This window comes from Coccinella septempunctata, chromosome 2 (assembly GCF_907165205.1).
Source record: "Coccinella septempunctata chromosome 2, icCocSept1.1, whole genome shotgun sequence".
NCBI classification, from domain to species: domain Eukaryota; kingdom Metazoa; phylum Arthropoda; class Insecta; order Coleoptera; family Coccinellidae; genus Coccinella; species Coccinella septempunctata.
The window spans coordinates 8,886,597-8,902,407 of NC_058190.1; the positions used below are offsets into that span (position 1 = coordinate 8,886,597).

The 15,811-nt window shown below is 33.1% G+C and overlaps 1 protein-coding gene across 1 annotated transcript in view; it reads left to right on the plus strand.

The window, feature by feature from the left end:
- The window catches only part of LOC123306590 (probable ATP-dependent RNA helicase spindle-E), a 64,206-nt gene that overhangs the window by 15,086 nt on the left and 33,309 nt on the right, over positions 1-15,811 (plus strand). The window contains exons 4-6 of the mRNA XM_044888653.1: positions 7,432-7,635; positions 8,596-8,757; positions 15,026-15,246. Coding sequence (XP_044744588.1) covers positions 7,432-7,635; positions 8,596-8,757; positions 15,026-15,246 — 587 coding nt within the window. The remainder of the gene's footprint in view (positions 1-7,431; positions 7,636-8,595; positions 8,758-15,025; positions 15,247-15,811) is intronic.

Consider the following 15,811-nt stretch of genomic DNA (forward strand, 5'->3'; position numbering starts at 1 on the left):
AAATCAAAAACGGTATGAGATTTTCTAAATTATTATTCTTTAAATGGTGGAAAATTTCATATTCTGCAAAAAAACATGCTTCTTCAAGGTTGATTGGTGTTTGACTGTGGGAGGAAGAATCACTTCACGATGTGGGAGCGAGATCGATGATGACACTATTATAAAATTTATTTAATATGTTTCATTTAGATAATAAGGTTTATAACAGATGTTCGAATTGTTTTCCTCAGCCGCAATGCAAGCTTGATATCTCCTTAAGAGGGGTCTACACCGTTCTAGTGGTCAGTTCAAAAAGAAAAAATGAATATCTCACGTCAGAAACTGCTAATTTATATGGGGTATTCATTATAATTCAATTCAATCAGTTCGTCACCTAGAAATTTTTTTATTCGTCGAACGGAAACTTTTTTTTTTATTGAAGAAGAAATATTCATTCATGTTATTAACTTTCCGATGTGGAATTATCTCTTCTATGAAATTCCACATGAAAAAATTTCTCCAAAAGTCTCGCCATTGGCTACTATTCGTATCCTGGTGAAATTGAAAAAAAAGTTCGTCTTTTCGACGAAAGTGGAATGGCGAGGAATTCCCGTGGTATAAACTCCTCTATAAGATCGTGTTATGAAACGTTTGTTTCTTCCATTGTTAACAAATTCAGCTGCCTCCATTTATCTGTGCAGATATTTTCAGATATTTTCGATTGGCTAAATAAACCTTTACTTATATATAGTGCTTACTTTATTATGACTATCATTTTTAACAAAAACCGTCCAAAATTGAATAAACAGGTGGAAGCTATGCCAGAATTTGATTTCATTGAATTTGCAGCCCTCGCAAAACTCTTTAGATACAATCAAACTTCAAATCACAAAAGCAACATGGATCCGATTAAGAAGAAGAAACCACATATAATACCTACCAACCGCACTAGCATTTGGAGATATCGATAATCGTTTGTGGATGAAAACAGTTAAAACAGATGATTCAAAGAAAAACGCCAGCCTAGCAAACCTTCCCTGACAGTCTGATCTACCAAAAATAAATTTTCAGTGTGAAATTTCTAAAGAGAAAAAAAAAGAGACCTCCAACAAATGCTCATATATCTCGGGAATGAATACTGCTGATTTCATGAGAATATTCTCACTGTTCCAAGAAACGCAGGAAATAAGCAGCTGATGTTTATATCGCAGGTTGAGAGTATGAATAACTATTCATGGTTAGGTACAGTTTTCCCATTCGATTTTCAGTATTTAGTTTACTCGTTGAAACTTCTTTCTTATTATTCAGTATATTTTCTTATCGGACTGTTGACTGAGCATATTCTCGTTGTTTTAGTTAACATTGTTTCTCCAGGGACAGATGTCCCTGCAGTTAAAACAAATTTCCGATACTTTTTGTTGTATTCATTACACAAATTTTGAGTATTAAGTCAACAGTAGTTTGAATCGTGACAGCATAGTAAACATGGCACGCAAAATCGAAAAATAGTAAATTTTCTTGTGCAGATAAAAATATTCACACGGTGCATGAATTTCTGGGTTCATGAGTTGAAGCTTGCATAGGTATATTATATTGCCATCACAATGAAAAAATTGATCAGATACGTTTCGGTATATTGAATTCTCACTGAAATAACCTAATGTGATTTGGTTGACAACGAGAGGTTATAATTGTTTCGATTCAATTCCATATACAATTCGAGTATTTCAGACATCTCACTTGGTAGACAGTTGAATAGAGTAGAAATTGGAAAAAAACTGTCATCAGCAGTACCTACTAGCCACTAAATCTTCATAAACAAAAATGTGGGTTCATCAAGAGATCGAAATTTAAGTTATGCATAAGCGATCTTGAATAAAGAAAGTGTGAAATTTTTAGAGAGAACTGTATCGAAAGCATATGAAAATAAACAACAAACAGCAGCGATATCGGCACCAGGGGTTCAAAATTAAATAAATAAACTCAGTAAGTATTCAAAATAATACATTTCAATATTCAACTCATAATACTGAAAAACAAGGAACCAAAGATAGAACTCACTCACTATCGAAACGAGATAGCTGTTGCGATATATCAAAATCTATAATTGAAAAACAAAACTGTATAAAATTTTGTCAGTATTTTCTCTGGGCGTGCTAAGTTAAGGTATTTTCCACTAAATCTTTCAGACGAAACAGTCAAATTCCATGAGATGGGTCTTTCCTCTGATTGAACTATCGTATACTAGTTGTAGGAAACTAACGGCCGTTTTCGATAAAACTATTTATCCATCGTTTCACTTACTGACGTTTAGTAACCATTGGTAACCATTCTAAAAAATATCTACAGATAGATCATAGAAACGAAATCAGATGTATTGTCTATCTTCAGTAGCTGAAACAATGGATGTACGATATACGTTTATTGAAAACGGCCGTTAGTATATCGAGCACAAATAAAAAGCACACTTCATATTTCATAAACTTATGGCTTTGAAAAAATCAGAACGAATTTTGGATGTGGACAAATCATGAATATCCACAAAGAAATCTCTTTAATCTTGAATCTTCATAAAAACGCACTTTCGAGTTTTTACATACAGTGTTTTTCATATCCGGTACATTCATACATACGACACGAAAACTGTGAAAATGGACTCTTAAGAAAATAAATCAGCAGAAATATGCTTATCTCATACCGAAAATATTCCTACTAATTCAGAACTGAATTTAAACTCAGATTTTGATTTGCTTTTTATCGAAATCATTTATCTAGCAGCTTTTTCCATTTACACTCCAGAATAGTTGTATTATGCAAACTTTATAGGTATTTCAAGTAGATAATTTTTTCATGAAATGATCAGCACCGGCTTTCGAAAAAATATCAGTTGAATATTTCAGGTCGAGTAGTTTTCACAAAATTAATTATTTTGGATAACAAAGTAGAAAAAGTTCAAAAATTCGATTCTATATTCCAGTAACCATAAATTTTTATACTAAAGTACTAGAGGATTCTTTCTGGTCCATTTTTATAATGGATAAGATCGCGATCCTGACCAGATGGATAACGAACTCAACTAGACACGTAAATATTCAATTCGAACTGGAAACGAAACTGTAAAATTTACCTCATAATTGTCGGAATAGCAATCTCTCTGGCAACGCTGTGAGGGAATTAAACGCCATTTACATGAGTCCGTAATGTTATCTTCTTGTACAAAAAGCGTATATTTGACGCCACAATGTTATGAACTTATACTGAAGCCATAACATACGCCAGATGTTGAAAATTCGTATATTCATTTTTCATCGTACGCTATTCTTCGTAGACAGGGAGTATAATTGGTCGTTTTGGTTGAATATACACGAATCAAAACCGACATAGGTCGTCTCTTTCTAGGTGATGCCATAATGGTTGGTCTATGGTCTGAAGCCATAATGTTCGGAGATGTAAATATATATATATATATATATATATATATATATATATATATATATATATATATATATATATATATATATATATATATATATATATATATATATATATATATATATATATATATATATATATATATATATATATATTTCGGACAGCGGCTGAAAGTAATTTCGCCCGAGGAATCGAATGGGCCCAACTTTGAAATTTCGAATGCAAACCCAGCTTTTTTATTGCAGTTTCGGATTCAGCGGGAAATTTTACATCCGAAAAAAAATACGTGAATTTTGGGCTCTTCCGTTAAAACCTCCTAGAAAGTTTGAGATATGTTTCAAAGAAAAATTGAATAAAATCGGCTCAGCCGTTTTTACGTCATGACAACACCATGACAACACAAAACAGGGCTCCATTTTTATTTATGAAGATGTCGTTTTATAATTTCGTTATCTGCATGCATTATTGTCTCTAAAAATAATGAATTATTGTTATGGGCCCATATGTCATAGCTTCCTTCTAATTAAATATTGTTATATGGTTAAACACTTTTTGGAAAATTCCTACTGAATTAACATCGGATTTGAAAATTCTCATTTTTTCTTCATTGAATAATAATGAATGTAACCGGTAATTAAGATTGGAAATTATACCACATCTTGTCATTGAAAGTAATTACTGTTTATTATATAAGTAATATTAAGCTGCTTGATTATTACCAATATGTATAGTGAATATTCTGTATACATAACTGATTCACTATTTTGATGTATTGATGAAATATGCATTTGAAGGAACTATAGAGCAATTAGCTGAGTGGTGAGAGAAGTGATAATTGATGTTTTGTGCATACCAAGAAGATAGCAAAGGAGGCGCAGGTCACCAGTTCGCCGGAAAGCTGGTGACGTCATTGGGGGCTTATGTCAAGCCAAATTGACAGAACTGGTGTCGTTAGCAGTGGCGTAGGTTATCTGGACGAAAATTATTTAGAATGATCGTTAACGTTAGTGAGTGAATGACCTAGAAGTGCTGAGAAGACTTTTAAAAGTTGGTGGTACTTTATACATGAGTTTGTCAATGAAGAAAATGTTGTATAATTGAAACGCGAGTGTTATTTCGAAAACAATTTAACTGTTCAGTCTATAATTAAAAATTATTCAATATTTTTTGCAGATCCTTATTCGAAATCCGCTCGATGGATTTCAAAATGATATTCAATATTTTGCAGGTCTACAATCCAAGAAGATATCAGCATTCAAAAGTTGATTTATATATTTTGCACAAAAAATTCTTTTTCTACAAGCGTGCGCGTTCAATCTTTTTCCCGCACGCATTCCAAGTTGCAAAGAGTCACTTTCCCAAGGAGTGCGGGAAAAACGCCTGCTATTTCTTTCCCGCACGCAAATGCGTGCGGGAATGGATTAGCAGGGGTTTTTCCCGCACGCAAATATTATAGAGTAAATTAAATTCTATCATCTTTCTATGGACAGAACGTCAACGATGAGAAACCCTTAGTAACGACATGCCGAATAACGTCTGTCATTAAATATGAATTAATCAAATGAGATATGATCTGTTTCGTAAAATGGATACATTTATATATTTCGAGCGCTTGTAGAAAAAATATTGTTCCTAACTCTTGCGGAAAGTGTCTTGCCCGCACTCAACTGCTTACCCGAACTCTGCTTCGCATCGTTCGGGCAACGGCAGTTTCGTGCGGGCAAGTATCACTTTCCGCACTTGATAGGAAAATAACTATTTTGATAGAGATATCGACAAGGTGAAAAATATCAAGAAAGGCCTGGTGACAAAAATTAACAACAAAATTGATTGTCCGAAAGATTTACTGAGTTGTTTTCTGAATTTGAGAATAGTTACTCGTGTCAATTATCTTAATATGCTACTTGAAGAGTCGAAGGGACAGAAGCATAAAAGGGATCTTTCTTTGCACTGACAAATTGGCAACAAAATGCACAAAATAATTATTCAATTTTCTGTTGAGTTTTTGCTACCATCATAAAATAAATTTTTTCTATGGATCCCACATATGAATGTTATTTTACCTAGTTTGACTCTGATGCTCCCTTCTCCACCTTTCCCAGCAATTTTTCATTTTGATTTATAGCAATTGTCTATTCTCACATATTGAAGTTTGTCCTACTTGCTTTGGGCGCTTAGGCTCTATATTCCGCATTCAATTTCATTATTTCAATACATTTTTGATTTGTTAGCTGATAATTCCTATTTGAACTATATAGGATGATTGTTAGGTATTTCTCATTCACCTTTGTTCAACATATATCAATGAAGAGATTAAAAATGTTTTATATATTAGAAGATAAGGAAAAGGAGACGATATAATGGATATAAAAATTCATGATGGAAAACATAATTTCTCTTACTAGTAAACCATCTAGGTGTCGCTATGATTAGTGTTGCCTTAAAGTTACTCTATTAGATATAGGGGTGGCGGCAACGATCGTAATCACGATCGTTGCCACATAGCCGTTCACAATTTTCGTATTTTGATAAGAACAATAGTGAAAATATGCGAGTTTAAGGAGGAAGAGGGCTATTTCACTGGCATTACGAAGAAGATCACAATAAACATCAAGCAAGTATTAGTTAAGACATACTTATAACATTCATCGTCAAATTTGGCGATATTGAGAGCTTTTTAGAGTTAACATTGGGGTACAATAAAACTATTTTTACTGTCGATGTCGAATTTCAAGTATGCCTAATGAAGACATTCAGAATATCCAGAAAATTTGAATTATGTATTTATATACTTGATCATTACAAATGAAAATCCTATTCTCAAAGTCATACTCAGATTGAGGTAACATTGATGAGTACTACTTACTTTCTGCATTATCTTGAGTGATTTACGTCTAAAATTAATCACAGTAAGGTATACTATCTCCGTCTCAGTTGTATTTTCAAAAATGATGTTTCCGGTTCTAGAGAGTTTGACAATCCGTCACATTAAAGTCGCCCCTTAAGATCTATATTTAAAATTTGACGTCAAAGAGATAGTAAGAACTATCTCTGAGTAAGCCAAAAAGCTTTGATTGATAAAGAATAAATGCTAAAAGGTTGCCTTTTCGATTAACCATTGCGCGAATATTGAATTTTAGAGAATCAAGGGAAATCCAAACTGGTTTTACATGATATTAAGTATTCATAAAAAATGATATTCAGATGCATAACACCCGCCGATTTAAAGATACGCAACTGTTACGATCTGAATCAAACCAGCTATCCATCATTACTGAGGGTGCCCAAAAACAAGGACCATCTCATCAAGGAAGAGTAGATGCTGATCGTGGTTTTGATCTCGTCAGAGCAACACAACTCCATCCCTTATGAGAACAGTTACGGAAATTCGACTATATTAAATGCTGGCAAGTTCTACCCAGTATCGACATACTCGAGCACTTTCCAACAGCCAACAAGCCAAGATTGAATTTCTCTCCTCCAATCCCAGAGCTAAGATGGTAGCGTTCGGGGCTGCTATTCTCGGGCATTCGCAATTATGCGACAGTACGCATCGAAAAACCTTGTGATGTTTTTAACAGCAAGTAGCAGAGATTTCCAGAGTTTCACCAAAGCATTGTGTTTAGCCCATAAGCACACAATGCTTTGGCAGGTGTTATCCATAATAATTTATTTATTGAGGATTATTTATGATATTATTCAATCAGGATTGGATATGTTATAGAGAGCCTATGACTTTTTACTACTTCAGTTATTTTTTCTGTATAAGAAAACGCAGTTCCTCCAGCCATTTTTCCTAGCTCCATCTGCGATCAACTCGACCTGCTGCTATATCGCTGAATAGATCGTGATACTTAGTATGTGCGAAGTAATATATTTGCATGGGATGGAGATAGTAAACTCCACTGTCTCCACTGACCAATCTGTTAAGGAAATCCATCAATTCAATTACAAGAATTTCAACCACATGTTGTCTGAATTCAATTCCAATTATATCAATCTAAAATATTTTTTTTTTAGGTCGGTCTACAAAAAGAGCTAGGTCAAGATGTTATATTGTCATATATGACAACTGGAGTTTTACTGCAAAAATTAATTGCAGCCAAGTCATTAAATCAATATACCCATATAATCATAGATGAAGTCCACGAAAGAAATCAAGATTTAGATTTTTTATTATTAGTAGTCAGAAAACTATTGTTCACCAAGTCCTTCCATACAAAGGTAAGTGTGATGGTGATGTTGAAAATTTTCTCTCATCATAAATTTTTTGTTTACTACGATAGTTATGGAAATCATTCAGTGGTTTTCTCTAATGGACCATTGGTGCTCGAAATAAAAAACTGGTGTGCTTGATACATTCATTGAGTATATGTATATAATTCAATACTCAATGGTACACCTTAGGACTGTAAATCCTAGCTTTTAATGCCGACAGTTATAACGAAATGGGAGATTACTTTTGATTCATTCAGATTCCAATGAAATACATTTTCAGTTCAAATGATTATGTACATTTTACAACTTTATTGATTGTTTTCAACAACATTAATGAGTTCAGTAGCTTACTTAACGAGCATCTATTTTATATACTAAGACAAAGTTGAGGGTGAATGAATTTTATTGATCAAATAATTTATTCAGTTGAAACAACTGCTCGGCAACTTTTAGCTCTTTACAATTAGATCAAACTACTCATTTATTGGTTGAAAAACTTTTAATTTAATTTTTATTCAAGAGACTATTGTGTTCTCCTGATAACCACAAATTCAAAAAAACAACAGATTTGGGTGGGATTCCATTTTCCGTAAGATTTCCAACGAGCCCACACATGCTTCATGCTCTGATTTGTTGAATGTTGGATAGGGTTGCGGCTAAGAGGTTGAAGATGAAAATGGGGGTAATTAAAAACCAGTTGACGTGTTTCTTCGTTTTCCTTTTGAGTTATCGGTTTAACAAATATTGATTTTATGCCCGACCCCAGTACAAGCTTTTAAATGATATACATGTAGGTTGCCATTTGATATTCTTTTTCTTCTATACATAGAAACATTTTCGAATATTTTTTCAAAATTTCTCCTATGACTTCGGGAAATATGCCAACGACAAAACTTTTGAAACTGGCCCCGTATAGAGTAGATGGGCCTTATTTTATGTATGTATATGTATATTCTAAACTTTCAGGTCATACTCATGTCCGCAACTATTGATGCGGACGAATTTGCCTACTACTTCAGAACTCAGTACAGAGGTTCGGACATGCCCGCTCCCATAATACCTATAAGGGAAAAAAATGCTTATGGTTTGACTATTTATTATTTGGATCATTTACCACAAGTACATTCGGTAAGTTCAGATTAGATAGTTTCATCAAGGAGGAATAAAACTTTTATTTAGATTTTTCATTCAATAACAAATATACAGGATTTTTCGCCATACACTAGAAGAACATATGAGGGGTGACTCATTTTAAAAGATCCACGGAAATAACTCCTTGCTTGAATCAGAAAATGATTCATATAAGTTTCTTAGTCTTCAGGAGGACATTGAATGCGGATATTGAATGCGGACATTGAATCTGACCTTGTTAGTAATTTCAAGGTCAAGTAGATTTTCGTATAGGGAATATACATTTCCTTTGCAGAACCTTATTCTTCGTTTAAAACTAGGAACATTTTTCTTTATCGTTTCGGCGTGAAATGAATCGTTATGGAGATATGAAGTGTCTTATACTCAGAAAGGTTATAATGAAAATTATTTATGCCTCTATCTCTTCATATATCCAGAGGAATTCAGTTTATTTTTGGAATTAACGAAAGAGATAAAATGTTTTCTAGTTTTTCACGAAGGTCAGGTAATATTCTTCAAAGAATATTACAACTTGACCTTGGTGCCAAGCTCAGATTAAATGTCTGGATTCGATATCCCCCTGAAGATTAAGAAACTTTCATGCAATTTTGCATTATGAAAATGCAATGCGTTTTCGAAGCGTTTGTGAGATAGAGGGTGCTTAAAGTGAGTTTCTAACAATATTTGGTTGAGGATTAAGTAGTGTGTGAATTTTGAAGTATCGGTTTGCTAATTTTTCAGTCGGCTATACAACACGTTCTTTAGGGCGAAAAATCGTGGTGTGTTGCATTTGTCTGAAATCCTTACCCGTTCTGAAATTTGCATGCTGCGGTGCTCACTCACGCTCTTGATTTTCAAACTATTTTGTAGATGACACGATAAATGCCGCGAAAAAACGTGTGTGAATGGTCGGCTTTTAGGCTTGAAACATAAATACATGGAATGGACATTGACGTGCTATGAATGTATTTGTTGATTCTTGTGGATTCTTCTCTGTCTAGCGCGACACTAAGGCAGTGGCGTAAAAAAAAATAAATTTATGTAGCTCCTACCTTTTCGTATGGAAAATTGGTGTGACAATGATGTCAGATTCAACTATCTCAATTGTGATTGGCGACACTAAGCAACTATCTCACTCCACTCTTTGGACAACAACAAATGTTTATTTTCCATTCCCTGTGTCTATGTTCCAAGCTTTTAGGTAGGCCATTTGAAAATCGAAGTGACAACTCGATATCCCTGATAACAACTGAGAATGCATTTGTTGAAAATATCTTTTGTAGTTCTTTGAATTTGACTAGCATATTGGCATTAATTAAACGTTTGGAGAAAACTCATCACAATTTTGTGCTGAAAATTTGCATGTTAAGCTTTTCGACTATGAACTACATCTCTGAAATATTTTCAGACTTCTGCACCTTCCTTGGTTACCGGAAACAGCCTACTACTTTTTATATCGAATATCACCATAGATTAAATAGATGGATCATAAGCTATTTTCCAGACTGTTCATTTTTCAAATTATTCCCACTCCCAATAACCACCAATGAAATGAATTTTCGCTTGTTTTCCCCTCCAGATCGCTTCTAAAATTTCTAAGACGGCGTGTGTATTTGTAATTGTCAAAATATTATTTCAATCATTCACGTCGTAATATTTTGGAAAATAAGCAGGGATGTGCCGTAAAAACGTGTGTTCGAAATAAAAGTGCAATTTATACACGAAAGAGGAAAGCGATTTATTTATTCTGGTAAGTTTTTGATATTTTATTCTTGTTTGAGTTCACGACTTTATGAAATCAAGGGAGGGAGTTAGGGGACGCCAGGGTCGTATTTTGTTTGAATCCCATCTAATGATGGGATTGAAATGTTGAGTTTATACAATCAAATAATTGATTTCAATTTTAGATTTCCCAGAAATTAAACCAGACGAAGGCAGTGGAGAGTTGCACTGGGTCTTGAAAACAATTTACACTTCTCTTGTAATTTATACTCCAGACTTTAGTATAATGAGAGTAATCGACTTTTACCGTAAATTTGAAAGCAGATGCCATCCCGAGTGAGGTAAGATAGGTAGTTTACCACTTATTTAACTCGCTTTATTGTCTTATTATCACTTTCTTTGGAATTTTGCAAGTGATTTCTGAATACTTCTGAACTTGAAATTTATAGTAGATTCTCTTTTTCTTATTATATCATGCTTTTTTGTATAAACATTCTTCCTGGTTTCGAGATGAACAGTAGAACGAGATTTCAATTGCTTCAATAATGTTGTAATTATAGCCACTACTGTGCCAAACCTGTTATCAGTACTGGAGTTTTTGAGGAAAATGGAAGGAAAATGGGATCAAAATCATCAATTATGAATGCCAGTTCAGGATTTGCAGAAATGAAAGCTTCTTGAAGTTCAAGGATAAAACAAGTGAGGTACATACCTACCCAGGGAGGTATACAAAATTCCTTATAAACTGCTATGGCAAATAGAACTCGTCTTAGGAATGAAGATCCATAAAAATGAGCTGAGGTCATGTTTGGAACTTTTTGTGAAAATCAAAAAGTTTCCTTTATTTCTAAAATGTATTTCAATGTAAAAATTATGCTACTACTGTAATTATGATTACAATAATGACCATTCAATTAGAGCTCAGATATTCCCATTATTTTTATGATTTATTAAATGAAAATGTCTGTTATCAGGATACCTCATATTTCGAAGTAAAATTTCAGTTGAAAAATTGTTGCAGAAGACAAGCGGAGAACAGAAATTAAAAAACAGCTAATTGACGTCAAAAAACCGATTTAAGATTACCAGTGAGTCGTCAGTACTACAAGCAGTTCCCAATTCATTGGAAAGAAAAATTCAAGATGAAAGCTTGGAAAGCCGAGGCAAATACCTAATAAAAAATTTCTTCGAAGACAGCTGCATGCATAAAATACATAAATTTGGCAATGTCCTCGAACAATTTGCTTAAAAGTTACATTATTATTGAGTTAGAGCTTACAGTTTCGTAAAATAACTCTTGATTATTATGCACTTCAACACCAAAAAGCACTTTCGAGGTGGTATAAAAATTTGAAAGGGGAAGCAGGTTGTTGAACTAGGTATTTGAGTTGCTGAAAAACACTGCTCTTTAGTTTATATGCAATATAACTTAATTCAATTTAAAACTGCCCGTAAAAAAAATATTGATGCTTCATCTAGAATTGAGGGATTCTTTTATGAGTTACTGTATACAATAAGAAATAATTTCCTATTTCACAATCATTGGTTCATGTTTACAGTATTACATTACTGTTTCATTCCGCAAAATCTGTACGGAAGACTTGAGGATTTCTTCAATGAACAAACTTTATTAGATTCTCATTATACAAATTCCATAAACTTCAGCTGCTTCCACTTCTATTGATTTGAGAATTAACCATTCTAAAGGGAATTTTTTTCATGAAAGTAATTTTTGGTTTTCAGTTTATGCTTAGTGAATAAAATTTCAAATAATCTGTATGTAGGTTAAGGTCATATTGACTATTTGTGAATGGTAACATTGTATTCAAAATAAATTCTTTTTTACATAAGTTGTTTTGGTATTACATATCAGTTCTACATCCCTTTTATTAGTTGTCATAAGAAAAATACTCGAAATCTTTGCATTGAAACATATTTCCATTCGATATAAAATTATTGCTGACTACCTGAAATATTCACAGTGTGACTAGTTCTGAATCCGCCCCTGTCCAGTTCCCCCACCCAAGATATCCAAATTCATATTTATGGCAGTATTTTGTGAATGCGTTTTTGTCGAGATGCTCTATCTCCTGTTTTATTAATCTATGAATATCACACTCAGTATATTTCTGCATCGTTAGATAGCTGATTTAATTACAATTTTGCCATAGCGATCGTTGAAAATGCATTATGGTTCGTGAACTCCACATAATTCTATGTGAAGTCAATCTTCTGTGATAGGAATCACCGACAGTCGAATAATTTTCTTTTATATATTGATATCGAGATCGATATCAGACTTTCGTCTGATCATTAAAGAAAAAAATTATTCAATTATTGCATTTTCTATTTATGAAAGAAACTTAACACGTTGACTGTCCCCATTCTAATTTTTTTTTCACCCCCCACGTCCAACACATTTATCAAAAGAGAAGGGTTACTTTTGAGTGATAAAATATATATTCTATGAAAAATTAATTCTGCAGCCATTTAAGGAAGTGTTCTTGTTCAAAATCTTCAAATCCAATGGAAGGCTTGATGCTGACGTTTCTTGAATCACGTATGATTAATTATGATTGAGGCTATCAATACATATTTTTACAAGACGTTAAGCCCATATGAACCGACCAAACTTCAGCGTTCATGAAAAGTAACCATATTTATCTTGAACGTCAAATGAATCAATGAATCACATACGACTCATGGACGCCTGGCGAAAATTTTTATGTATCATATGTGATTCATGGGACAGTCAACGTGTTAAAGAGTCAGTAATATAAAAAATACGATAATAAACTATAATTATAATTTTTACAAAAAGTACGATGATGAAAAATAGGAACATCTATCAACAGTAATGTTTGAATTTTGAACCATCGTTAGATAAGCCTGGCAAACTAACACTACGTATGACGTTGCCGATGTGAATACTGGTGACTTCTCTCAGGGCTTTTTCTGTTCTGTTTCTTAATTGTTCATAATTTCGTATTCTTGTTTCGTAAATTTTATTATTCAATCCTTTCATAGAGCTTTAGGTTCACAAAAGACAATGCATTTTCAACGGTCGCTATGGTAATGCCAGCCTACCTATAATTCAACAGGAAAAAGTATTAAATTTTTTTCTCGAGTAATATTCATGTGAATAAGGACATATGATACATTTTTGAAATTAGCAAACAAATTGTAGCAAGATGAAAAAGATGAAAAAACTTTCCACTATAGTTTACATTTGAAAAATCAAAATTCCCTGTATATAGTATAGGTATATAGAAAATGACTGGATCAAAAAATTCAATAATATGATATTCGAATTCCTCATGAAAAGTGCCTGTAGAATGTTACAACAGATTTCTAATACGAGTTCAAATAAGCGAGTTATTCAGCTTCATGGAAAATGACAATTTATCAATTTTCGTTCATAACTCAAAATCTATGAACGTTAGGCTAGATCCCGTAAGGAAAACTTTCAGAGTTATCAAGGAAAAACTACAAATAGAGAAAACACCAACTTCGAACTGCTTGATTACTCTTTGACTTCCGGAAACCACTCGAACTAAAATTAGAGCTTTCGATTAATAATTTCGACAAATCATGAATTCTACCTAATAAATTGTTTGTTGGGATTGTTGAGAATCCATGAACAATTTATGAAATCTGAAAATTTATAATCGGTACATCGAATTCTTTCTCCATTTTTGTGGTTTCTGGAAGTCACAGACTTATCGAGCAGTTCGATATTGCTGTTTTCCCTTATTCTCAGTTTTTCTTTGATCACTCTGGTAACCCTTCTCTTTATTTACGCAGAATCGACTGAAAAAATAAAAAATATAGGTTGTAATTTAAAAATTTGGAGTTTCGATGAAATAGATCTGTCCAACTTGATGATCTTCTCATGAACACCATGTACATTTTCAGTTCAAACAGAAAATAGTGTTATAATACTACATAATGGAAGAAATGAAAATGATAAAGATTCAATAAAGTGTGACCTCCCTTTTCTCACTATCTTTTTCATACGAATCCCAGTAAATTATTATTTAAAAATAAAAAATAAAATAAAAATAAAAAATGTCAACGGTGTATTACCGATGACATTTTACCCAGGTATGGCAAACTGTTGAAATTACTATTGAATCGGCTATCTAATGATGCAGAGATATACTTGGCGTGCCATTCGAAGTGAAGTAGTGGGCTGTTTCCGGCATAACCGGAAGCTGTGTAGGTCTGAAAATATTTTAGGGAAAAAGTTCATAGTCGAAAATCACGACATGTAAATTTTCAGCACAAAATTGTGATTATTGGGTTCTTTATAAACGTCTAAAAAGCCATTCAAAATGGGTCTCCCTGTAAATTGGCAAAGAAATGTGAAAATCAATAAAATGATGAAAAACCTTATTCTTGAACCTATTAAAAGTAGATCAGTCAAACTGTGAAGTAGAAATGCTCCATTTTCCTTGTTGAGTGTATAATAATAATTTCTTCAATCAATTGAATTTTCGGTCCTATGATGTAAAGACAATTAGAGAGAATAATTTCATTCCAGCCTCCCGTTTTCGATGAATACAAACCTGAGATTAGTCGGGAAATTTTGAATACATTTATGTTCCTGATGACTGCTATGGACAAGCTTGATGAACAAAAGGAACTAGAAACAAATGAGAAAGAATTTGGCAGCGTTTTGGTATTTTTACCAGGAATCAGAGAAATAGAGGACATAGAAAAACTGTTGAAAGATAAACAGAATAACTGCAATTTGGATAAGAAGTAAGTGCCATACTTATGCAAATAATGCATTGAAATCCGAATATATATTTCATTTTTCCCTTATTTTCCTAGCTCGCCTTATTGGAAAGACAATTCTTCGAAATTTTTCCAGTTTGATAATTCATTTACGCCACTTGATTTATTTATTTGCACTGGTTTTTCGCTCTGTTACACAAACTTTTTGGATGATATTCTCCCATTTTCTGTTCGTTGTGTTGTTCCAATTTCTTATATATGTTTTTTTCTCATCATTGAATCATAACAATGCTTGATCTACTAATTCCTCAACACTCCTAAGTAACGGCACTGGTACAGGATATTTTCCTTTTACTTTTTCATTGAAGTTCCACTTTTATCTCACAACTTGATTATTTCTGGTGTAGAAAAATTTTCTTGGTGCATCACTTTTTCGGATGTTTTATTTTGTGTTCAACATTCCCTTTATTTCATTTATCTCATCCTCCAGTTGTTCCTGTATCTCTTTTCGATTATAATGTACTGTAAAATCTAATTCCTCCTGATTTTGTCCCTCTGCTGTTTCTTCAATTGATCTTGTATTTGTTTC